The sequence below is a fragment of the Aquarana catesbeiana genome, linkage group LG05, assembly GCF_042186555.1.
Source record: "Aquarana catesbeiana isolate 2022-GZ linkage group LG05, ASM4218655v1, whole genome shotgun sequence".
Classification (NCBI taxonomy): Eukaryota; Metazoa; Chordata; class Amphibia; order Anura; family Ranidae; genus Aquarana; species Aquarana catesbeiana.
In genome coordinates this window covers 43601746-43627626 of record NC_133328.1, presented here as the reverse complement: position 1 = coordinate 43627626, position 25881 = coordinate 43601746, and the positions used below count along the sequence as shown (strand labels likewise).

At 41.1% G+C, this 25881-nt stretch overlaps 1 protein-coding gene across 1 annotated transcript in view; it reads right to left on the bottom strand.

The window, feature by feature from the left end:
• Positions 1-15644: 15644 nt before the first annotated feature.
• The window catches only part of ZNF804B (zinc finger protein 804B), a 540066-nt gene continuing 529829 nt past the window's right edge, over positions 15645-25881 (bottom strand). The window contains exon 4 of the mRNA XM_073629664.1: positions 15645-19347. Coding sequence (XP_073485765.1) covers positions 15936-19347 — 3412 coding nt within the window. The 3' untranslated portion in view covers positions 15645-15935. The remainder of the gene's footprint in view (positions 19348-25881) is intronic.

Sequence of the window (25881 nt, the reverse complement as noted above, 5' to 3'; positions counted from 1 at the left end):
GCGAACAGTGTGCTGGGAAACATTTGTCCTGTATTAATTGGTTATTTGTAAATCAAAGATTGGAAAAAAGACACAAAGGTGCTGTTATAAATGTATGAAGTTGTCTCCAAACCCTATATGGTTTCTCTGTAGTAGTTGGCTACAGACATTACTGTAGGTAGCAGCTAACCAGTCCAGCTGGCTGCAAAAAGATCTCTTTTTGAAGAAATATTTCTACAAACATGTAAATTTGCATCAAGCAACAAACAGACATGGCCCCGAATGCAGATACTGTGCATTCATAGCTGTGCACCCACGCCCGCACAGCTCTCAAACTGGAAGCAGTATCGGTGCAATCGACATGATATGGACTGCCTGTGCGGCGATGCACGGGTCAGCTGTAAAGCCCCATGCAGCCCTCACACATACAAATATTTTAAAATTAGAGATTTATGCCGCGTACACATGACCGGTTTAGCCGTTGTAATTAACTCCAACGGTTTCTCCGACGTAACTCCGACAGAATTCCATTCAAGCGGTTTTGCCTACACACGGTCAACCCAAAGTCCAACCAAAGTCCAACTGTCCACAATGCGGTGACGTACAACACTTACGTCCGGACAAGAAAAAGGAAGTTCAAAAGCCAGTAGCCAATAGCTTCTGTCTTGTACTTGCTTCAGAGCATGCATCTTTTTTGGTCCGTCAGACCAGCATACAGACGATCGGTTTTCCCGATAGTAATTGGGTCCGTCGGAAAGATTTAGAACATGTTCTATTTCTAGGTCCGTCAGATTTTTCGAAAAAAAAAAGTCCGATGAGGCCTACACGCGATCGGTATATACGATGAAAAGCTTCCGTTGGACTTTTTCTATCGGACAGTCTGCTCGTGTGGATGCGGCATAAGGCCTCGTTCACATGGCTGTACTACAGCATACACCCATGTGAACAAGGCCTAAATCTCTCGTTTTAAAATGTTTTGCCTTGGCCATTCCACTGCACTCTGTAAACTTTTTTACATATGATAGTGCACTCTATTTCTCTCTGTACATTGTATTGTAAATTCTGAGGTCACAGCACCTGCCTGACCCACATCTTATAAAATGGGCCCCTAAATCCCAGTGGGCCCATGTGCTTCTGCACAGTCTACGAAAATGGTGTCTCTCACAACACTAGCAAAGCCAAAAACAGTCCACGACTATGAATGTAATCTACTGTCTGGTAGGACTGAGGAGAAACAACAGATAGCGGGTTATGATTAGAGTGTGTACAGTGAAGTATATAACATACCTTACAGTTTACAGAGTTTATCTGCTTCCCACCAGGCCAATGCACATAAATGGCTGGGTTGGAGCTTCGCTGCTGTAAGTGGACGTACCCGTACGTCCCTCAAAACAGGTGCCCATGTGGCGCGATCCTGCAATAGTTGTGTCCTACGGACACAGCCTGTCACAGATCAGGACGTGGGCACTGTGATTGGGTTATTTGTACCAAAGAAATGTAACAGTATAAATTTTGGTTAAAATGTTTGAAGAAAAATTACTTAATTGCAAAATTTTATAACAGAAAAACAGAAAAAACGCTTTTTTTTTTCAAAATGTTTTCATTTCTAGCACAAAAAAAAAAACCCAAGTGGTGATTAAATACCACTAAAAGAAAGCTCTATTTGTGTGAAAAAAAAATTATAAAAATGTAATATGGGTAAAAATGTAATATGGATACAGTGTTATCATTGTAGTAATTGAGTAATTATCATTCAAAGTGTGACAGCACTGAAAACTGAAAATTGTCCGGTACAGAAAGGGAGTGAAAGTGCCTAGTATTGAGGTGGTTAACCATATGCATTTCATTTTTAATATAACACTGAAAATAATTAAATGAGGTGACTGCCAGCAATTGGTTAAACTGCCAGTAGCACAAGATTAACATTTCCTATGATGCTTAGCCCTGAAGCTACTGTTCAGCTTTGCTTATCCTCCCCTGCCTGGTAATAATAAAGGAAAGGGCAATGGTTTTGTGTCAATTATATTTACATTTTCTACATTTTTAAACAATTTTTTCTTTTTTCAACAATTGTTTTTTTGTTTTTTTTTAACAAATAAACATGTATTACAGGATAGAACTAGTGTTGTGAAACATTATGTGATTTCTACAGTGAAAACATAGTAGTAGCTGTTTTCTTTCAGGCTTTCTCTCTTTAATTGAAAGTCAGTACATAAGCACAAGCCTTGTCAGCAGTGGTTTGGTACATTGTTGTCAATCAAGCCCTAATAAACAAAGGGGTGCTCTTGGGCCCTCAAAATGTGTTGGCTACTTTTTGTATTGTCCCCCTGAGTTTTATTAAAATAATGTTGTATCTGGATCTCATAGCAATGGAGTGGTGCTTTAAATTCCATTTATGTGGCTATATTTGACCTTCTTTGTGGACATGTGCAGAACGAAAAAATGTGTTTTGTTTCATTTCGATTCATTATTTACATAAATTCCTTTAGTTAAATTTGTTTAATTCGTTATCGGACTCCGCTTCGCTTACTCTAGTTCCAATTGATTCAAGTTTTCCGATTTCAGTCAAATTGAACTCAATTCAATTAATTTATTCTTTTCTATTCTATTCAAAATTCTAATTTCGGAAGAAGGTTATATTCTTTCTATTTTATTCTACTCTATTCTATTAAAACAAGCAGAAAAAGTTAGGACTTTATATGAGACCATGACCATCCAGTACACAGGTCTCCATCCAATTATATCTAAGCAAAGCATAGGGGGACTGGGGGAAAAATTAGGGCAATGGGGACTTTATATGAAACACATCACTAAGGCAAGCTGAGTCATCAGATGTAAAAAAATTAAATTTATATATTTTTTACATCTGATGACTCAGCTTGCCTTAGTGATGTGTTTCATATAAAGTCCCCATTGCCCTAATTTTTCCCCCAGTCCCCCTATGCTTTACTCTATTCTATTGTTTTTTTTTCTATTCTATTCTTTTTTATTCTATTCTTTTTTTCTATTATATTCTTTTCTATTATATTTGAATTCAAATTTATTCTATTTGAAATTTGAATTTCAGAAGGTGGTTATATTCTTTTTTTTCTATTCTATTCTTTTATTTTCTATTCTATTTTGTTCTGTTTTACGTTAGATTTTTCTATTCTATTCTATTCTGTTTTATTCTTGTATTCTATTATTTTCTATTCTATCCCTTTATTTTCTATTCTATTTGTTCTATTCTTTTATTTTCTATTCTGTTCTGTTTTACTCTATTCTATTCTTTTATTTTCTATTCTATTTTTTCCTATTCTAGTATATTCTCTTCTATTCCATTCCTTTATTTTCTATTCTATTTTATTCTTTTCTGAAACTTGATTCGAAAACTATGCTAATTCAATTAGAAAACTATTTGCATTTGAATCTCATCCAACATTTTCCTTTCGCTTAAATGTGTTACTACTATTGTAATTTGGAAATTCAGATGTACTGTATTTAATGAAAAATGTGTCTGAATTTCGATTCGGAACGGAACAAACCGCTACTTCTTTGCACTGTGCTTCTTTGGACCAAACAGATCCTAGTAAAGTGGTTGTAAACCCACATGAAAAAAAAAAGACCTGCAAGACAAAGGCATTATGTAATAATCACCTGAGATCGAAGCCCCTGCTGCGGTGCCCGTACACAGCACCAGCCGGTGACATTTCTCCCCGGAGTTACTTCAGGGTATCACGGCTCCGGTCAATTACAGCGCCAGAGCTGCGATACCCCAAAGTAATGAGGCATGTGCGCGGGAGCCGCTGGTAACGGCACACTCACTGAAGCAAACGGCATGTACGTGCCTTTGCTTCAGTGCGCATGTGCCAATGATGTCGGCACATGCAGATACAGGGGATATCTCCTAATCCGTGCAGGTTTAGGAGATATCCGGGGTAGCTTCAGGTAAGCCTAATGCCCCGTACACACGATAGGATTTTCCGATGGAAAATGTTCGATGGGAGCTTGTTGTCGGAAATTCCGACCGTGTGTAGGCTCCATCGGACATTTTCCATCGGAATTTCCGTTACACAAAATTTGAGAGCTGGTTCTCAAATTTTCCGACAACAAAATCCGTTGTCGTAAATTCCGATCGTGTGTACACAATTCCGACGCACAAAGTTCCACGCATGCTCGGAATCAAGCAGCACTGGCTATTGAACGTCATTTTTCTCGGCTCGTCATACGTGTTGTACATCACCGCGTTCTTGACACTCGAAAATTTCCGACCAACTTTGTGTGACCGTGTGTATGCAAGACAAGTTTGAGCCAACATCCGTCGGAAAAAAAAACATGCATTTTGTTGTTGGAAAATCCTATCATGTGTACAGGGCATAACAAAAAGTGGATTGTAAGGGTTTACAACCACTTTAAGAAGCATATCCATTGCAAAGCAGGTCAGACTTGGCCTTTTGCTACATTTTTCATTTGAATACATTGCCTTGTATTTTCTTGTAGCAGGTCAGTAATAAAGAACATACGTAAGTCACTGTTCAGCAGAACAGTCAGGGAATGAGTGTTCTGAGAAGTAAAGGTCAACAATGGAAACCTCCATACTGTCTTATTACAGGTTTCCTTTAAGCAGCCGTGGTGATTAAATCTGAAATTACGCCGAGCGTTTTGAATCAGATCTGAATTTTGCCAATTCACACGGCTGTTACAAAAACATTTTGCTATTAATTAATGAACTCTTCTTATTTAATTAGTGGCCTCCTACCAGATGAGTTAAATACAGGGGCTGCACATCTCAGTGTTCCTTCTCTGATAGTGAGCTGCTATCAATTTACTTTCCCAGGCTGCTTCAGAGCATAATTAAGTGGTCATGTGCTGCCAGTGAATGTTGAGCAGTTTATAACCTGGGAGAGCCGGTTATTGGCCAGCAAAGGCTCATTCTGCCTTGAAGTCATGCCTCAGTGACAGACACAAGCAGCCGTCTTTCAGATGAGAGGTGAAAATGTAATTTTGCCAATATATTTTTAGCCTGGGCCTTCTGCAAAAAAAAGAAAGAGAGAAAATAAGATGAATTTATTATTTAAAGACCAGTACAAAAGGTGATTAAAATTTGCAGTGGCCCTGAGATACAGTTATGCTGAAAATATGATAAATGAAGAGCCAGCTCTATAAAGAGGCGTCAAAAGGATTCTAAGTCAGTCATGAAGCCTCTTTAGACTTTTCTAAGAAAAGGCAAATACAGTTTTCTGTGATTTTTTTTTCATTCGTTATTTGGCATTTTTGTGTGTTTTCAGTGAACATGTATCCTGAGATATTACTTTAATGTATTCTTATACAGATTTTACATACTTAATGTACCATATTTCTATTATTGTATTTAGAAATGTATAGACTTATAGATTTTCTCTCTGTGTTGGCAATTTGATGTTCTTTGATTTGCTGAAGGACTGGGAAATTTCTCAATAGATAAATCAAAAAATGGTGAGCTTATTCCACTCTTGAATACACTAATAAAAAATGTTATAATAGTGAGCAATAGGAAAATACTTGCTACTGTAAAACTCCAAAAAAAAAGTGAAAACATAAGCCCAATACTAAAAAGAAAACATGGAAAAAAATATTACATCACACAATTGTATAAAGAAAGTCCAAGTAATAAAGTCCTTAGTGGGTGCTATTGTAAACAGGTCTAGAATCTCATCTGCACTGTAAATGGACGTGACCTGACACACACACTATATGGAACACATGGCGGCCTCCATCCCTGATTTAGTAGATAGAAAGGAGGAATTTAGGGGGACTTTAAATGAGGGTATGCCTCTCCAGATCAATTCCCAACCCCATGTCCGGTTCAGTTTGGGTTTTGGGGGGCGGGGGCGGGGTTTGGCCTCCTGCTCATTGGCATCATGCTTCAACGCTGCTACCAGTGGTGTCATTGACGTTGATGTAACGTCTTTTTTTTTTTAATCCATCCTTAGCCACGCACGAGACGGGTGGAAACCCACCGCTGATGGCTCCTCCACACGGCTGGGATTTCCCTCCCCACCTCTCTAGTGTGGACTGGCCAATCAGGCATGACGTTAACAGGGCCCTTCCCCGGGAATGGGAGTATATAGTAGCCTTGAGGCAGCTTGTGGTTCATTTGCTTGATTCAATCACAAGGAAGCACATCTTGATCCCACACACAGGCTATCCTCTTTGCTGGGAGATCAGCCATCCTCTCTTGGTATGTGTTTCGTTTTGTTTTTTCTCCCCTTCTTTGTGTTTTATTTCACATACACCCCCTCATGTAGTCCCCTTATGGGAACACATAGACATTTTTCCCCATTACCTCTACACTTTTACACATTTAACTAATCCCCTTTTTGACACATTTTTTTCTAGGAACACCATGCACTTTTGGTATACACTTAGTCTACTGGATCATGTTGTGACCACCATGTTGGGCTCCGGGTGCTGTTCTCCGTCCTTGGAGGGTTCCCCCATTTCAACCCCGGGGGAAACATCATGCCTCTTACCCCCGTCTTCCTTGGCTGATACCGGACTTGGCCTTGTTAGTAAGTATCCCAATCCATCTCTACCTTGTTGGGACATAATTCCCCTGTCCTTCCTTATTCTAAGGGCATTATCATTAACCCCTGTTCTTTCTTTCTCAGTATACTACTTCATAACACTCCTGATGAATGACTGTAATGCCAGGAAACGCGTAGAGTTCCACTAGATGCCAACAGTTACTTGTTTTTATTACATTCGTCTTTCAATCGATTTATTAAACCATGTATAATTGCCATGTATACTTTTTTGTATTGCATGCTATGAGCAGCATATTTAGTGTAAGTCTGGTGACTACCTATCTATTTGATACAAAATACCTGTTATGTATTCTAGACTTTAATAAATACATATACAATACAATAAATAAACCATGCACTGTATTTTAATTTTTATGTTGTCATTTTCTCTTTACATGGCGTACCCTCATTTAAAGTCCCACTAAATTTCTCCTTTCTATCTGCACCATAAACCGACTGCAATCTGTGCCATTTAATAATCTGTGATACGTGATTCAATAACCTCCACCACCACCTCTGGGTGAACTGCCTGCTCACCTTAAGGGAAGACCCATCGGGTCAGATCAATCCTTGGGTACTGATTTCTAGTAATCCTGGCCTTACGTTTTCACTTTTTTTTTTTTTTTTGAGTTTTACAGTAGCAAGTATTTTTTTACTGCTCACTATTATAAAGTTATTCATTAGTGGATTCATGGATGGAATAAGCACACCATTTTTTGATTTATCTATATAGTTTCTAGTGTGAGATCACTATCTAATGGTTGCAACTGTTCTTTATTTTTATTTTTTCAAATCAGCTTTTTGAAATAAGGGGGTTTGGGAGCCTGGTCCCCAACCAAGGCTCACCAAGGAGAAGAAGGGAAGCAAGTGGACTATCTTGGTACAATACAAGAAGGGATACAGTGGAGTATGTAAACAGTCATATAACATTTTGAGAAGTTTATTGATACATAGTACATGACAGTAGTAAATTAAAAACATAGGTGACTTGGTCATAGACAGTGTTTCAACTAGTTTTGCTGGATTTTTAAATCACATACTTATCGACACTGTTCCTAGAGGCCACCCATATTTTTCCAGATCAGCTTTTTGTTATTTTATACATAGCATCACACAAGTACTCTTTACACAAAATATCTCAATGCCCTTTGCAACCTATCTATGCTAGCTTTGGGGCCTATTCACACTGATGCATTGTGGTATTCTTAATTACTGCAGTGCACATTAGTGCATGAACCTTGGTGCATTGCAGTTCCATTTAATTTTGAATGGCTCTCCAATGCCACTATTACAACAGTAGGTCATTCATGGTGGTGCCTTGCATTAAAAAAGGGGTCACGAAAATGATAGTTGTTGCCATGCAGTGCTGGTTGTTATGTCAATCCAGTGGCTTTAGTGCTATCTGAGAGACTGACCTGGAACAAGTGTGCAGATCAGGAAAAGATTTGTTCTGGGTCAGTGACAGGTTTTCTTTAACATACAATAGGGTCTTACTAAAGTGTATGTCCAGCCAAAAGTTATTTTTCTTAGGCTGGTTTCACACAGGCTTTCTGATCAGGTCCGCCATTGGAAAGATTCACCCTCACTCCCTGTCCTGCTAATATTTTACCAGACAGCATGTGAAGGAAAATCTGCAACAGCAGCACAGACAGAAATAAAAAGGTTTTTGGTTTGATATTTGATGGTCAGATTTAGATTGAGTTCTTCTTGGGTGTAGGATCAGAAAGAAATCTGAGATGAGCTTGCATCCTTTCCTCATAACTAAGATCCTCCAGACCCTTTATTAGCTTTGTTGCCCTTCTTTGCACTCGCTCCATTTTCAGTACATCCTTCCTGAGGACTGTTGCCCAGAACTGGACAGCATACTCTAGGTGCGGCCGGACCAGAGTCTGTAGAGTGGGAAAATTATATTATATCGTTTTATCTCTGGAGTTGATCCCCTTTTTAATGCATGCCAATATTCTGTTTGCTTTGTTAGCAGCAGCTTGGCATTGCATGCCATTGCTGAGCCTATCATCTACTAGGACCCCCAGGTCCTTTTCCATCCTAGATTCCCCCAGAGGTTCTCCCCCCAGTGTATAGATTACATTCATATTTTTGCCACCCAAATGCATTATTTTACATTTTTCTACATTGAAACTCATTTGCCATGTAGTCGCCCACCCCATTAATTTGTTCAGATCTTTTTGCAAGATTTCCACATCCTGCGGAGAAGTTATTGCCCTGCTTAGCTTAGTATCGTCTGCAAATACAGAGATTGAACTGTTTATCCCATCCTCCAGGTCGTTTATGAACAAATTAAATAGGATTGGTCCCAGCACAGAACCCTGGGGAACCCCACTACCCACCCCTGACCATTCCAAGTACTCCCCATTTATCACCACCCTCGGAACTTGCCCTTGTAGTCAGTTTTCAATCCATGTACTCACCCTATGGTTCATGCCAACGGACCTTATTTTGTACAGTAAACGTTTATGGGGAACTGTGTCAAATGCTTTTGCAAAATCCGGATACACCACGTCTACAGGCCTTCCTTTATCTAGATGGCAACTCACCTCCTCATAGAAGGTTAGTAGATTGGTTTGCTAAGAACGATTCTTCATGAATCCATGCTGAATACTGCTAATGATACCGTTCTTATTACTAAAATCTTGTATATAGTCCCCTATCATCCCCTCCAAGAGTTTACATACTATTGATGTTAGGCTAACTGGTCTGTAATTCCCAGGGATGTATTTTGGGCCCTTTTTAAATATCGGTGCTACATTGGCTTTTTTCCAATCAGCTGGTACCATTCCAGTCAGTAGACTGTCTGTAAAAAATTAGGAACAATGGTCTGGCAATCACTTGGCCGAGTTCCCTAAGTACCCTCGGATGCAAGCCATCTGGTCCCGGTGATTTATTAATGTTAAGTTTCTCAAGTTTAATTTTAATTCTGTCCTCTGTTAACCATGGAGGTGCTTCCTGTGTTGTGTCATGAGGATAAACACTGCAGTTTTGGTTACTGAAGCCCCCCGATTCACTTGTGAAGACTGAGGAGAAGAATAAATTCAATACCTTCACAATCTCCCCATCCTTTGTAACCAGATGTCCTTCCTCATTCTTTATGGGGCCAATATGGTCTGTCCTCCCTTTTTTACTGTTTACATACTTAAAGAATTTCTTGGGATTTTTTTGCTCTCCTCCGCTATGTGTCTTTCATGTTCTATCTTAGCCGTCCTAATTGCACCCTTACATTTTTTGTTGCATTCTTTATAAAGTCTGAATGCTGAGGATGATCCCTCAACCTTGTATTTTTTGAAGGCCTTCTCCTTTGCTTTTATATGCATTTTTACATTGGAGTTAAGCCATCCAGGGCTTTTGTTCGCTCTTTTAAATTTATTACCCAATGGGATACATTGGCTAATTCCCTTATTTAATATGCTCTTAAAGCAAACCCATCTCTCCTCCGTATTCTTTGTTCCTAATATTTTATCCCAATTTATGCCTTTTAGCAAGGTTTGTAGTTTAGGGAAGTTGGCTCTTTTGAAATTCAGTGTCTTTGTATTCCCTTTATGTTTCCTATTTGTGTGATTTATACTGAAACTAATTGACCTGTGATCGCTGTTACCTAAATTGCCCTGTATTTTCACATCCGTGATCAGGTCTGTATTGTTGGTAGTCAGTAGATCCAGTAATGTTATATTTCTAGTTGGTGCGTCTACCATCTGACCCATAAAATTGTCCTGCAAGACATTAAGGAACTGGCAAGCCTTAAATGAATGCGCGGTTCCCTCCACCCAGTCTATGTCTGGATAATTAAAATCCCCCATTATGATAACACTTCCCATCCTTGCTGCTAATCCAAATTGTGATAGTAGATCTGTCTCCACTTCCTCCCTCAGGTTAGGGGGCCTATAGCATACTCCCAGTATTATTTTCCCCTTAGCTTCATCCCTTTGGAGCTCTACCCATAAGGATTCCACCTCCTCCCTAGCTCCCTACTGTAGATACTCTAGACAATGAACGCAAGATCTGACAGAACCACTGAGTGGTCTAATCGGTCTTTTGCATATTGTCAGACAAGGCTTGAACCAACTATATTCTCAGCAACAGGTCACCCAGGTATCCCAGAGTGTGAATGCCTATTAAGCACAGAAGAGCGAGCACAAAGGCTAGCGCCTTGGAGAATACACGATGTGTAGTGGGCAGGCCAAAAGGAGAGGAATAAACTAGAGTTGTTGTGAGCCCACTGTAAAATACTGGTATAGATGATGCGCCAAAAAGATAAGGACATGCAAGTAAGCATCCTTTATGAACACAAAGGACTGAAAATCAACCAGATGGAGGGAAGCAGTAACTGACCTGATAGATCCTATGTAATTTTGCATGCAAACTAAGATATTCAATGCCTTTGTATCCATTTTGGGGCATATGCCCTCTCTACTTTGTGAACAATGAATAGGTTTGAGTATAAACCTTAAGACCTTTCCTGTTCTGGGGCTATGGTAATGACCCCCTGCAAAAGCAATTGAGCCAAAGTGGCATATAAGTCTGTTAGCTGTAGTTGAGGCAAGTTTGAAAACATGAATTGTGGCAGTGACTGGAATTCTAGCTTGCAGCCCCTGGACATCACATCCTGTACCTATGCATCCACGATGTTTCAGTCTAAGTGGCCCCAAAGGCTAACAGATGCCCCACTACTTTGAAAAGTGGGAGATCCCCTCATTGGATGGAAGACTTGCCCACTGGTGTGAAGGTTTCTGAAGTACAAGGTTTGCAAAGGAACTGGGCTCTAAATTTGGGCTTTAATTTGGAGGATGGGAAGAAACAAAAGCAGCTCTTCTTAGCATTGGAGCAGAGGTTTTATTACCCTGAAGCTTAACTGTCATTTGTTTAGGCAAAAGAATGCTTTGCTTCCCTGTGACAACCTTTATAAAGTTGTTTAAGGAGGTGCCAAGGGGCATATGTAACAGGTGCTTTTTGCACAGATGTTTCACAGACCAGCATGTGAGTCAAAGGGCCCTCTGCAAGTATACGCATGGAAGACCAATTAAAAATATCAAGCTTATTATATCCGCAAGCCCATCAACATAGGCAACAGGCATAAGGTCCAATTGTTGAGAATGAGGTGTCAATAAGGAGTGATTGTGATCTTTAGCCATGTCTTTGGACCATACACATAGGGTCTGGCAGATGGGCATGACAATAATCAAAGACTGCAGATGAGGGCCCAACAGGGAGAACAAGGCCTGAGAAAGGGCCTCCAGTCTCTTATCCACAGGGTCTTCAAACACTTGGATGTCCTTGACAGTAACCATCAATATCTTGTTAAGGCAAGAAATGGCCAGATCCACAATAGGAATGACCCACTTATTATTGAACTTCTTCTCAACAGAGTATTTCTGCATGAACATACTAAGGAGGAGTAAATAGCTGTTCAGGGTTAGGCCAGCCAGTGTACAAATTGGGTAGTAGAAAGGAGTGTACCAGGAAGGATTTTACAGGTTGGTGACTCTTGAGGGAACACAAACTGGCAATCTTAGATAATGTGGACAGAGGCTGCTACAGGTCAAGCCATATACACACTGTGTCAATAGAGACCAAAAAAGTATCCTTAAGCTTTGGAGTTATATAAATGGACTGAACCTCTTTGAGCATAAATTCCTCCAAAAAGGATGGGTTATTGTCCTTCTCCTCTGAAATTGAGGGTGCCAAAATATCCACAGTTGCAGGCACAACAGAGACAGGGAAAAGGCATAGCAAACTGCTTGCATCCCTTGTTTTCTAAATCGGCTATACTCAAAAAGGAGGGTAATGAACAGTGAACCTGTGCAAATGAATTGCATGGAGTCAACGGCACTTGAATACCCATCATCTGTAAAGACATATAGCTTAGCATAAAAGTGATTCATAAAAATGATTAAATAAAAAATGCGCGGGTAGTCTAAAATTGAATATAAAAAAAATTAGCTACACTAATGCCCTGTACACACGGTCGGATTTTCCGACGGAGAAAGTGAGATCGGATTGTGCTGTGGGAAATTCTGATCGTGTGTGGGCTCCATTGGACTTTCCGCAGGAATTTCCGCCACACAAAGTTTGAGAGCAGGATCTAAAATTTTCCGACAACAAAATCTGATCCTTTAAATTCCGATCGTGTGTAGACAAATCCGATGCACAAAGTGCCACGCATGCTCAGAATAAATTAAGAGATGAAAGCTATTGGCTATTGCCCCGTTTATAGTCCCGACGACAACTTTATGCGACCGTGTGTATGCAAGACAACATCACAAACAAGGGGGATTGCTAAGAGGGAGGGTGGGACTTTATATGAAGCATGTGACAGCAAGAGGGTAATAGGATGAACATAGAGGAATTTATTGACATAATACTAAAGCATACACATTGTAACCGTAAAATGCATACAGTCAAACAATTCATGCATAATTAAATAAGTAATTATCACCTTCTTTTATGGTTGGTCACTGCACTGGTTCACCATTGACGTTTCCTCACTTTTTACCCACTCTTTAACCCACTGTCTGGTTTAATTGTTTTTCCTTCCTATGTCCTTCACTGTTCTTCTTCTCACACAATGTCTGTGGGGTTCTCTCTCCTCTCCCTCTATTTTGCCTTCACTCACCTTACTATCTTTCACTTCCCTAGATAACCCTCAGTCCCCATGCCTTCCCTGGTTGGCGCCTGCTTTCGTCCCCGCGGGGCTCCCCGCCTTGGCTCCCGGTTGGGGGTAACCTGGATGGTTTGCGGGGTCCCGCCGTCATACCATCAGTGCCCAGTTTCCTAGTGAGTATATTTTTATACCAGCCGTGGGGGCTCACACACCACGCTCCCCTATTATTATTTTTTCTTTTGTTTTCCTTTTGTTTATTTCATCCCTATATATTTTCAGATATACACGTGCTTGCTCCTGACGAGTGGCATGGAAGCCACGAAACGCGTTGAGCCATCATTTGTCGTGTCCAACTGTCTAATCAGTCCCCATCAGCTGTATCATATCCTAATCCCCCCTACATGTCCAGTGAGGCCTTAGGTCCAGCAGGCATTACTGTTTTTAAAATTAATTTTACCCAACTCTGTTTGTGGTGCACTAGGGAATTTGTTATTGTGGTATCCTGAGTCATCATTATTTAATTCTTTAATTTTGTACCTTGTTACATATCCATCAATTGTATGAACATTACAATGTATGTTATATTTTATTCATTTATCTGTTTTTACTTATTTAATTATGCATGAATTGTTTGACTGTATGCATTTTACGGTTACAATGTGTATGCTTTAGTATTATGTCAATAAATTCCTCTATGTTCATCCTATTACCCTCTTGCTGTCACATGCTTCATATAAAGTTCCACCCTCCCTCTTAGCAATCCTCTTAGCAATCCCCCTTGTTTGTGATGTTGTCTTGCATGAACTTACCAGGTCATGGTTTCATTTAAAGTCCCTAGGGATGGAAATGGGTGACCTTACCATGTCATGATTTCCCCAAAGTCCCTAAAAACCCCTTCCTTTCTTGTATGTATGCAAGACAAGTTTGAGCCAACATCCGTTGGAAAAAATCCGATAGATTTTGTTGTCAGAATGTCCGATCAATGTCCGATCGTGTGTACAGGGCATAGCAGTGTTTGCTGCCCAGAGTCCAGGAGGTGCAACGCCAACTATGCACAGAACAGAGGAACAGCTCAAAAAGGCCGTACAGTTTAGTATGTACAAACAGTAGAAAATGTATTAATAGAAACAAAAGGCACCCACAAAGGTACAGTCCTCAACAACTTAGAGTGCCAAAGTAGCCAGGGCTAAAGGCAAAAGATAGAGACTCTGAGAGGGAGGGGATAAAATGCTTGCGTCATTAGCTTTTTGAATCAGCTATGCTCAAAAATTCTTTGCAGAGTTAGGAAAGGCTCCAAGGAGGATGTAGACTTTAGCAGGGTTATCAGGGCTATCGGGGTCAGGACCTGTAGGAGAGACACTGCAAGTCACCTCAGAACTGTTAGTAGATTGTGAGCTAGACGGGCCCCCAAGACCACGTCCCTTACCATTTTGACCCACCATACCAACAGTATGAGAAGTGAGGAAAATTCCAATATGGGTACTTATACCTGTACACTGTTTATTGCCCTATACACGGCTCTCTGCCCCCCCATATATTGCACACTGCCCCCATACACTGCTCATTGCCCCAATGGGTGGGGGTCTTGCCAGGTTGTCTGTACAGGGGCCCATGATTGCTAATGGCTGCCCTGCTGTCCAGTCACAGGCTGGGGCAGGGAGGAGACCTGTAAGCAGTGGTGGCCCATAATGCAGATTGCAGGGGCGCCGCCCCCCTAATCCATGCGTCTGGCCCCCTAAATCTACATGCGGGGCGCAGGAAAGCATGGATTCCAATGGGTTTTTTTTTTTTAGAAGCACGTGATTAGAGCCAGAGGCTCTAATAGCTTAAAAAAAAGGATGGGCTCAGGGCCCAGCTAGTTGTGCGACAATAGCAAATTAATATTCGCTATTGTCTTCCTGATTCTCCTGCCGGCCAATCAGGAAGCGGGTCCCAAGACCCGTCACCCGATTGGCCAAGAGAAGAAGCGATCCTGTTGGCCGCCGAGGAGGAGGCGGGAGGAGACGCAGGGGAAGCTGCCGTGAAGCACCAGGAGGAGGAGACTCTGCCCCGGAGGAAGCGCTGCCACCACTTAGATGGGGTAAGCGTAGGGCTGGTGACCCTGACTTCAACAGAAAAAAATTAAGATCAGACAGGAATGTGCTGTGAGGCAGAGCTCTGTATATCTCAGAATTGATTGGATGGATAGAAATACAAATTCTTTGGCCGGTAAAACTGTCACCTTATCTTTAAATCAACTTTGTATTTAGTTGTTTTCCCCGAGTTCATCTTTAAAGAAATGTGTAGTGGCCTCTAAAAATGTTCTTTTTCTACCTGTCATATTTAATCATGTGGCTTCGATAAAACTTCTGGCTGCCTGGCAACTAGCATTTTCAGACAGAGATCAGTTAAATAAATCAAATAAATAAATGTCAGTGAAGTAAAACTACAGAGACAAATTTGGTTGAGAAATAATTTTTACTTTTCTGTGTTGTCCTGTAGACATCTCAATAATTTTTTTTATGTTTTATTAAAAATAATTGCATTTTCATCATAGTAAATTCACATCATATACCATATCAAATGGACAATCAAGCAGTACAATAAACATAAATTCTGTAACTCTTGAAACTAGGTTGGTATGAATTCAACTTAAAACAGTCATTGTTAAAAATGTTCTAAAAAATAATGAGTAATATAAAAAAGAAAGTTATTGGGTGATTGGGTGAAATAATAGAAGAAAAAAAAAACAACCAAACAGAAATTAATCCCTAATGTAATATACTCTAGGTTACCAGTATATTTAATTGTAGCAAATATTAATGCGGGTAACTAGGTCCAGAATGATGGTGAAAGTCTTGCCCTTGGAAAAATGGATGGATTAAAGGGTGCAGTTGTAATGAAGGGTGCATTCCTGTGTTAGGATGGGGTGTAAGGAGGGTTGGGATGAGGGTGGCATGCGGAATTGCTTGAATAGTCAAATGAGCAGGGTGGATAGCAGCTGATGATACCAGATGAAGTGGATGGGCCAAAGGATGTCCGGCTATAAGCGGCGGATGTGTGGGAATAATGGTTGGTGTTAAGGAAGAAATATGCATGGGGGTAAACTGTGACTGAGGCAAAGGATTCAGATGTGGCATTGGAAAGTGGCTGACATGGGAATGCATGGAGGCTGTGACAGCATAGCGCTGCATAAAGGCATGGTGGATGGTGGTGATGGATGGGTGGGGTTGGACGGGGACTGGCTGAACAGTTTGTGCATTTGAAAAAGCAGGAGATCCATTGGCTGGCAGAGCTTTAAAATGCTTTGTCAGCAGCTGTTTCTGCATATGCTGTTGTGCCTGGAGTTGCAATAGTTTATATTTGTCAACCTCATCAGGTGAAAATGTTATGGGTTGTTGTGCTGAAGAAGGAGGCGATAACTTAGGGTGAAACCTTCGATTATGATCTATTTTTCTATAATCCTGCATAGTGCTCTCATAACAGCATTTAAAATTGCCTTCTACAGGACCCAGCCTCATAGGTATGTCTGGAGGTCCCGGTCTCTTTTGTTCTTCTTTGGTGTTGAGTGAACCAGTTTCAGCAGTATATCGTACAGAGGGCAACCCACAAGAGAAGTTAAGGTGAACTGGGTCAGGGCTTTGCATAAAAGTTTGCACTTGGCTAATCAATTGTCCTTGGGGTTCCTCAACAGGAACGTCCATTCTGCATTCTGTTTCCATGAGATTTATATCATCCAAAGGGGAATTATCAGTATTTGCCGTTAAAGTGACGTTATAAGTTTGTGAGCCTTTGGATTCAGTATTGTCTACCAAAATTTCCAGTACGGGATCTGTACCATTGTTGGTGTAAGTGGTTATAGCATCATGCAAAGGGAGGGGTATATTACTGGGATCCTCTGGAGGAAAGCTTACATCAAAAAAATTATGAGAGGGGTTATTCAATCCTATACCATGATTGAAATTATCATCCACTGTTTGCTTTGAAGATTGGTCGTCCTCTGAAAGAAATTCTGAAATTAATGTCTTTTTCGCTATTGTATGTTGTACTGTGTTTTCTGAAGTACTATTCCTACAGTTCAAGGAAAGAGGTATATCTGGAAAATAACTGTTATACAAGCACTCATTTATATCACTATTATTATCATTTTCTGTATTATGTGGACGTTTGAGGAAATGTGATGGAGAAATTGTTTCTTTTAGGGAAGCACTAGGAGTATTGGTTCTTGAGTCTACAATGTTGGAACTTTCATTGCTAACATCTTGTACAGAATGTGATCTGTTCACCCTAGACTCTTTTCCTACATCATCCAATGTTTTCCAAGACCGATTTCTACTCTTGCAAGGCTTAGAACAAACATGGTACTCCACATTTCCACGCCTGGATGTCTCACCAGATGTTTTGTGCTTTTCATTTTTGCATCTACATTTCAATTGCCCTCCAACTTCAGAATTACAGTCACTTTCTGAAGACATATCACTGTTGTGCTTTATGTCTGTATAGCTTTCTCTCTCTAAAGCAGCTACATAAGTTGAAGTTCTGCCCACAACTCCTTCATGCCTACATGTTAAACTACTGCTCATGGAAGAACTAGAAGAAGACATGCGGGAAAGGGATGACTTTGCAGATACGCTGGAACTTATATCGCTATCAGAATCTTTATTATCACTGCTTTCCCAACTAAGGTCACTTTCATACCGACTGTGCTGTTTTCTTTTCCTCGTTTTATCCAAGGTGTTCCATTTGTTTTTAAAGTCCAACTGGTCTTCATGCACAAACCTCTTTCTTTTCAACTCCATTTTTGAAGACATGTTTTTTGAAGAACTGCTATAATCTGACTGTCTTCTCCGTCTTCTCGAATGGTGGCTTTCTCTAACTAAACCGTTTTGTGGATGACTGAAATCAGTAGACATTTGAGGTCTACAATCTTGTAAGTTACTGAACTTGGCTTTGTGTGTAACATCTGCTGCCATTTCATAATTTTCTGAAAATCCCATTTGTTTTTCTGACCTATCCTCCAAGTGAACTTTTTGTCTCTTTGGCATCCAGTCATCATTTTCCGTTCCTTTTTCTGTGTTGGTTCCTGAGGTTCTGCTGCTGCTGCTGTTACAGTCATTTTTACACTCATTATTTTGCTCATTACTCTGTGCCATGCTTTCTTGTGATGTCCTGCTTTTATTTTTTTGAGAGCATTTAAAATCAAAATATAAGGGGTTGCAAGCATAAGATATTGAAGGCTGAGTTTTTGTAAACAAAACAAGTTCTGTGGGCCATTGGAGGATTGTATTGCCATCTTTGCTCAAAACACTAAGAAAAGATAGTGCTTTGGCTTGAGTATTAGTATTTAAAGATTCATCTAATGAGTGCGTTGGGCATTCAGTGGAGTTTGGAGCAGCATCGTTAGATGCCATTGAGTTTCCCTCATTGCAACCTCCTTCTGTCTCGCCATGTTTTTGAGAAAGCAAATTGGACAAATGCTCGAGTAATATTGCATCCGCGACTGTGTGCTTGTTGGAACAAGTCTCTTGTTCTGAGCTCTCAGCTTGGCAATGGACCTCAGTTGGAGTTTTGGAAGTGATCTCAGTCTCTGAAGTCACATTAACTTCTTTTGGACTCGGTTGATCTGTGCAAGTGGTGTCTGGAGATTGCATTTCAGCTGTTATGTTTGATTGAGCAATCTCGCTCTGTTCCTTTGTGTTTTCCTGACTGGCTTTGTCATCCTTAAACTTCTCTGCATTTTCAGCCGCGTTGTCTGCCAGGGACGTGCCCGTTTCATCTTGCTGAGAAGAAGAGCTGTTTTCCACTGCCGTCTCACTGACATGTGCATAGTGTCTAAAGCTTACAGACATTTGCTTCTCTTTGTGGTGGAAAAATTGGCTGCATTCATTTGCTTCTTCAGTGCTCTCATTGAAAACAGAGGCTGATGAATCCAGTTTAAGTAACGCTTTCTTCGAGAAGCAGAAAGAGACTCCTGCTCTGCTGTTGACATTGCTGCTGTTTGAGGGAGGCTGCTGGGTTTGATTCCCCGTGTAGCAGCAGCTGCTGTTTTTCAGCACCTCTCGGTCATTTAAGATGTCTTGCTTAGGCTCCTCAACATTGCTGGTGATAGCGTCTCTGCTGCACATGACTACACATCTTGAGCTTGCTGTTCTATCATCTCTGTTTGAACCAATATCTTCCTGTGGTCCTTTTAATCTGGGTGCTTTGAATATCGGCCCCTCATCTGCAACACTGAAAAGAGAAGAAAGAAAGGATTTTGTTATGTTACTTAAATTACAGTTGAATAATAAAGTTCATCACAAAGAGAAGAAAGAAAGGATTTTGTTATGTTACTTAAATTACAGTTGAATAATAAAGTTAATTACACATTTTGCATACCAAATTATATAAAAAATGTCAGGTGCTGCACTGATAAACTGTTATAATTTAAAGCTGAACTCCAGCTTTAGTTCCAGTTTAAATTGTTCATTCGGGCCAAGCTGGCCCAAACAAACTATTTTCCTATTTCCCTGACTAACATGTGCGGGCTGCTGGGAGTCCTGTATAAACTGTTTGTAGCTGATGTTACATACAGTATACAGCACTGTGTTCTGGGTGCGGACTTGCAAGACAAGACCTTCCTGACTCACGCTGGGAACAAAAGAGGATTGAATCTAACCGGCTGGGACACAGACAAAAATAAAAATCTGATAGGGGCTCTAACCACCAATGTATCCAAAACCAAAAGAAAAAAGTTTTGACTTTAGATAAACTAAAAATATATGAGCAGAATACATTTTCTATTCTCTAAGCCTAAGGAAAGGTAAAATGGTTTTGTCTGACAAAATATACTTTGATGGAATGAAAAAGATGTTTACCCAACTGATGTCCTCTTTACTTTTTTAAATTGTTGTTGCTTAGAATTTGGAATGTGACCATTCGCCTACCCTGGCTCTTGACCTAATATCCTTGTTATCGCATGTCTAAAATATGTTTGGCTTTGTGTCATAGTACCGAGTTCTCAGTATTTCCATTTGTATTCATACCCTTTGACATAAAATTTTCTGTACACTGTGAATCAAATAAAAGCTTGTGAAATTAAAGTCTTTCTAAGCCTCTAGTTTTTTAATCTCAGAGTGATAAACAAGTATTTCAAGGCAAGGTGACATGTTAAATGTCTTATTAAAAATAACAAAAAAACTAAATGAAATATATTGCCAAATAGGTGCAAAAGATATACAGTATCTCACAAAAGTGAGTACACTCCTCACATTTTTGTAAATATTTTATTATATCTTTTCATGTGACAACACTGAAGAAATTACACTTTGCTACAATGTAAAGTAGTGAGTGTACAGCTAGTATAACTGTGTAAATTTGCTGTCCCCTCAAAGTAACTCAACACACAGCCATTAATGTCTAAACTGCCGGCAACAAAAGTGAGTACACCCCTAAGTGAAAATGTCCAAACTGGGCCCAATTAGCCCTTTTCCCTCCCCGGTGTCATGTGACTCGTTAGTATTACAAGGTCTCAGGTGTGAATGGGGAGCAGGTGTGTTTAATTTGGTGTTATCGCTCTCACTCACTCATACTGCTCACTGGAAGTTCAACATGGCATCTCATGGCAAAGAACTCTCTTAGGATCTGAAAAAAATAATTGTTTCTCTACATAAAGATGGCCTAGGCTATAAGAAGATTGCCAAGACCCTGAAACTGAGCTGCAGCATGGTGGCCAAGACCATACAGCGGTTTAACAGCACAGGTCCCACTCAGAACAGGCCTCACCATGGTCGATAAAAGAAGTTGAGTGCACGCGCTCAGCGTCATATCCAGAGGTTGTCTTTGGGAAATAGACGTATGAGTGCTGCCAGAATTGCTGCAGAGCTTGAAGGGATAGGGGGTCAGCCTGTCAGTGCTCAGACCATACGCCACAAACTGCATCAAATTGGTCTGCATGACTGTTGTCCCAGAAGGAAGCCTCTTCTAAAGATGATGCACAAGAAAGCCCGCAAACAGTTTTCTGAAGACAAGCAGACTAAGGACATGGATTACTGGAACCATGTCCTATGGTCTGATGAGACCAAGATAAACTTATTTGGTTCAGATGGTGTCAATGTGTGGCGGCAACAAGGTGAGGAGTACAAAGACAAGTGTGTCTTGCCTACAGTCAAACATGGTGGTGGGAGTGTCATGGTCTGGGGCTGCATGAGTCCTGCCAGCACTGGGGAACTACAGTTCATTGAGGGAACCATGAATGTCAACATGTACTATGACATACTGAAGTAGAGCATGATCCCTTCCCTTTGGGGACTGGGCCGCAGAGCAGTATTCCAACATGATAACGACCCCAAACACAGCTCCAAGAAACCACTGCCTTGCTAAAGAAGCTGAGGGTAAAAGTGATGGACTGGCCAAGCATGTCTTTAGACCTAAACCCTATTGAGCATCTGTGGGGCATCCTCAAACGGAAGGTGGAGGAGAGCAAGGTCTCTAACATCCACCAGCTCCGTGATGTCGTCATGGAGGAGTGGAAGAGGACTCCAGTGGCAAACCTGTGAAGCTCTGGTGAACTCCATGCCCAAGAGGGTTAAGGCAATGCTGGAAAATAATGGTGGCCACACAAAATATTGACACTTTGGGCCCAATTTGGACATTCTCACTTAGGGGTGTACTCACTTTTGTTGCCAGCTGTTTAGACATTAATGGCTGTGTGTTGCGTTATTTTGAGGGGACAGCAAATTTACACTGTTATACAAGCTGTACACTCACTAATTTACATTGTAGCAAAGTGTCATGTGACAGACTCACCTGTGACAGAGGCTTTTGCATGGGACTGAATGCTAGCCTCTTGCCTACCGATTATGGGCCCTGGCATTTGGGGGAAAGGTGCTCTTTGTGATCTGTATGCCTGGGGACCCTTGTGGTGGTGTTACTTAGATTCAGGTCCATATCCCCCAAGACACACAGACTCTGGGAACCCTGTATATGCCATATTAGAAATAGTGACTGATTCATACTGTTGGGACACATACTGTTAGATGCTAATGTCATCAACTCCAGCCACCTGTCTGTTGCCTTCTATAATGTATGTCTTCTATAATGTAAATGAGTCTAGTCTGGCTTGCCACAGCTTCTAAGAGTATTTCACCTATTGTTGTTTGTGCTAATTAACCTTGCAATTGTATGAAGGAGTTCTGTGTTGATGTTTATGATAATGTATAATCTACTGTGTGAAGCTCGGTGACAACAAGTCTGACCTATAGTGAAATCCTGATTAAGTCACATTGGCTGCTTTAAGGGATTAATTAGCTCTTGTTAATTCTGTTTCTGGTTACAGTTGTATTGTTAGAGTAATATGAGCAGAAGGGAAGAATCGCCTCTTTTACTGCATATAAGACTTGTATTTTGGTACTAATAAAAGAGTCCATGTTCAGCAACTAAACAAGTATCGCCTTGTTTTGTGCTTGTGAGCAGTTGGAATATCTGATATCTATATCCAGACTGTGTGGAAGCGGTATATGACAAAAGCACTCAAGCGGAATGGTGGGACATTTCGTTACATGTCATTTCTTCAGTGTTTTCATGTGAAAAGATATAGTAAAATATTGACAAAAATGTGAGAGGTGTACTCACTTTTGTGAGATACTGTATATTCACTATGTGTGCACCAAATACTTTTACGACCACAGACATTAATTATAAAATCAGTGGTGACATCATCACTGCGCTGTACATAGCCTGTGCAGAGATCAGAGCTTTGGGAGGAACCAACAGTCCACACCCACTACAGGAAATTACAGGAGGGGGCGGATACAAGACTGGTCACCTTGCACAAGGAGAGACCGCAGCAGTAACCGGTCTTTATTACAGGAAATGTTTGTACTGAGGCAAAGTTTTACACTGCATAAGTGCACAGATCTGGAAGAAATACACAAAGCACACCAAGATTTATTAGTACACATGCTGCTTGTATTTAGACAATATTTGCTTATATCAGAGTTCAGCTTGAAAAATATTTGAGGCTGGTAAGCTCAATTTCTCCTGCACCCTGCTAAATAGTGTTGGAGGGGGTGGGAGGGACTGAGCAGGGATTTTACATCATTTCATCAAAGCGGAGTTCCGCTTAAAAAAACAAATAAAAGTCAGCAGCTACAAATACTGCAGATGCTGACTTTAAATAGTCGGACACTTACCTGTCCCAGGGTCCAGCGTTGCAGGGGAACGAAGCCCCGCTAGTCTTCCCCTCCTCTCTGCGGCGCCAGCGCATGCGGGAGCCGTGTGGCGTGCTGTGACTGGCCGGGCAATCATCTGTGTCCCAGATGATTGCCGAGAGGGAGGGGGGAGAGGTGATCTTCCTTCCGGCACCGCGGTGCCCCGGGAGGAAGTGGGAACTGGAACCCTCTAAAAAGAGGGTTCCCCCCCCCCCAAAAAAAATGACATGCCAAATCTGGCATGTCAGGGGGTTACTTTCCCTTAAAGTGGAAGTTCCATTTTTGGGTGGAACTCCGCTTTAAGACATGCACGCTTTTGCAGATAGAGCAATGGTCTGTCAATCTAAAGGGCTGTGTTGGTGTTACTATTCAGTGACATGGTGATCAGTGATGCCAATCTCTAAGCAGAGACAGAAGAAGCAAGAGTAACAATGCTGAAATGATTTCACCAAACAAGAAAGAGTTCTGTCACCCTATGTAAGGTGCTTGTTCAACTATTCTACTGGCAGGATCAATGAGGATTTGCAAAATACACTATATTGGTCCAAATCATTTTGGTGTGGGGTTGTTTCTCAGGAGTTGGGCTTGGCCCCTTAGTTCCAGTGAAGGGAACTCTTAAGGCGTCAGCATACCAAGACATTTTGGAAAACTTCATGCTCCCAACTTTCTGGGAACAGGTTGGGGATGGCCTCTTCCTGTTTCAACATGACTGCGCACCAATGCACAAAACAAGGTCCATTAAGACATGGATGAGCGAGTTTGGGGTGGAGGAACTTGACTGGCCTGCACAGCGTCCTGCACTCAATCCGCTAGAACACCTTTGGGATGAATTAGAGCGGAGACTGCGAGCCAGGCCTTCTCATCCAAAATCAGTGCCTGATCTCACAAATGTGCTTCCCATAGACACACTCCTAAATCTTGTGGACAGCCTTCCCAGAAGAGTTGAAGCTGTTATAGCTGCAAAGGGTGGGCCAACTCAATATTGAACCCTACGGACTAAGATTGGGATGCCACTGAAGTTCATGTGCATGTAAAGGCAAATACTTTTGACAAAATAGTGTATCTCAGGGGATAAAACAAAGAGACCTGTCTTACTAGAATTAGCAGCTTATATAACATACAGTATGTGATTGTATGGTTCGTCCACAGTTTTCCTTTAAAATGGCAAAGAGCAAAATATACAGTGAGTGTAAAAATATACAGTACTCCCATAAATTAAGGGAGTAACACAAAGGTCTTGTTGACTGAGCTGTGGCCATTTTGTGCTATAGTAGGGTGTTGATAGGGAGCAAAATATCTCAGACTGACTGGTAATCAATGAATTACAACCAGAATGAAGGGCAATGTTCTTCCTGGGAATAAGTAACTGGATTACAAGGGAGCCTAGCAATCTACTCTCACCAGTTTGAACTTCCCCATAATGAACATAGTTGGTGCTAAAGTAGGTGTTGTCTAAAAGGAACATTTATGCCGTGTACACACGGGCGGACTTTTTGACCGGACTGGTCCGACGGACTGAATCCAGTGGACAATCCAACCGTGTGTGGGCTCCGTCGGAACTGCAGCGGACTTTTTCGGTCAAAAATCTGACGAACTTCAGATTTGGAACATGTTTCAAATTTATCCAACAGACTCGAGTCCGGTCGAAAAATCTGCTCGTCTGTATGCTAGTCCGACGGACGAAAACCCACGCTAGGGCAGCTATTGGCTACTGGCTATCAACTTCCTTATTTTAGTCCGGTGTACGTCATCACGTACAAATCCGCCGGACTTTGGTGTGATCATGCGTAGGCAAGTTCGTTCATTCAAAAGTCCGTTGGAAGTCCGTCAAAAGTCCGTCGGAAAGTCCGTCGGACCAGTCCGGTTGAATAGTCTGCCCGTGTGTACGCGGCATTAGAAGTAAATAAAGCTTAACTCCAGTGAAAATATATTTTTTTTAAGTTTTGGATAAGCTGGTAAGGGTTACAAGCCCTGTTAGCTTTTAAATGCTGTCTATGCACTGCTAAGATTTTTCTGTCATACAAAAACATCTGTGTCCCCATTGAGGTGAGCTCCCCTCATTTCCTAATCTGTCATTCAAACATTGTATTGTCATCTGGGAACACAAACAGCAATACAACCCTGACAGAGGTTGTCAACCTTCTTTTCCAGTTGGAAATTTATTTTTATTGCTTGTCTGTGTTACCACTGAGGAGAGTTCCTCCTATTTCCTGTTCTGTCCTCAGATAGACAGGAAGTGGAGAGATTGCCCATCATTTTCTGTTCTGTCTGACATCCATTAAATATACAGGAAGTGGAAGGACTTCCCCTCATTTACCTATCTGTCTGATATCCATCAAAAATACAGGCAGCGGATAATATTCCCCTCGTTTCCTGTTCTGTCCTCAAATAGACAGAAAATTGAAAGATTTCTTCTCATTTCCTGTTCTGTCTGACATCATCAAATAGACAGGTAGTAGAGAAGTTTGTCATCATTTTCTGTTCTTCCCAGTCAAGTAGATAGGATATGATGACAAACCTCCCAAGTAGGGATGAGCTCAGGTATGTTTGGGTCCTAGTCCGAACCCACCTGAGC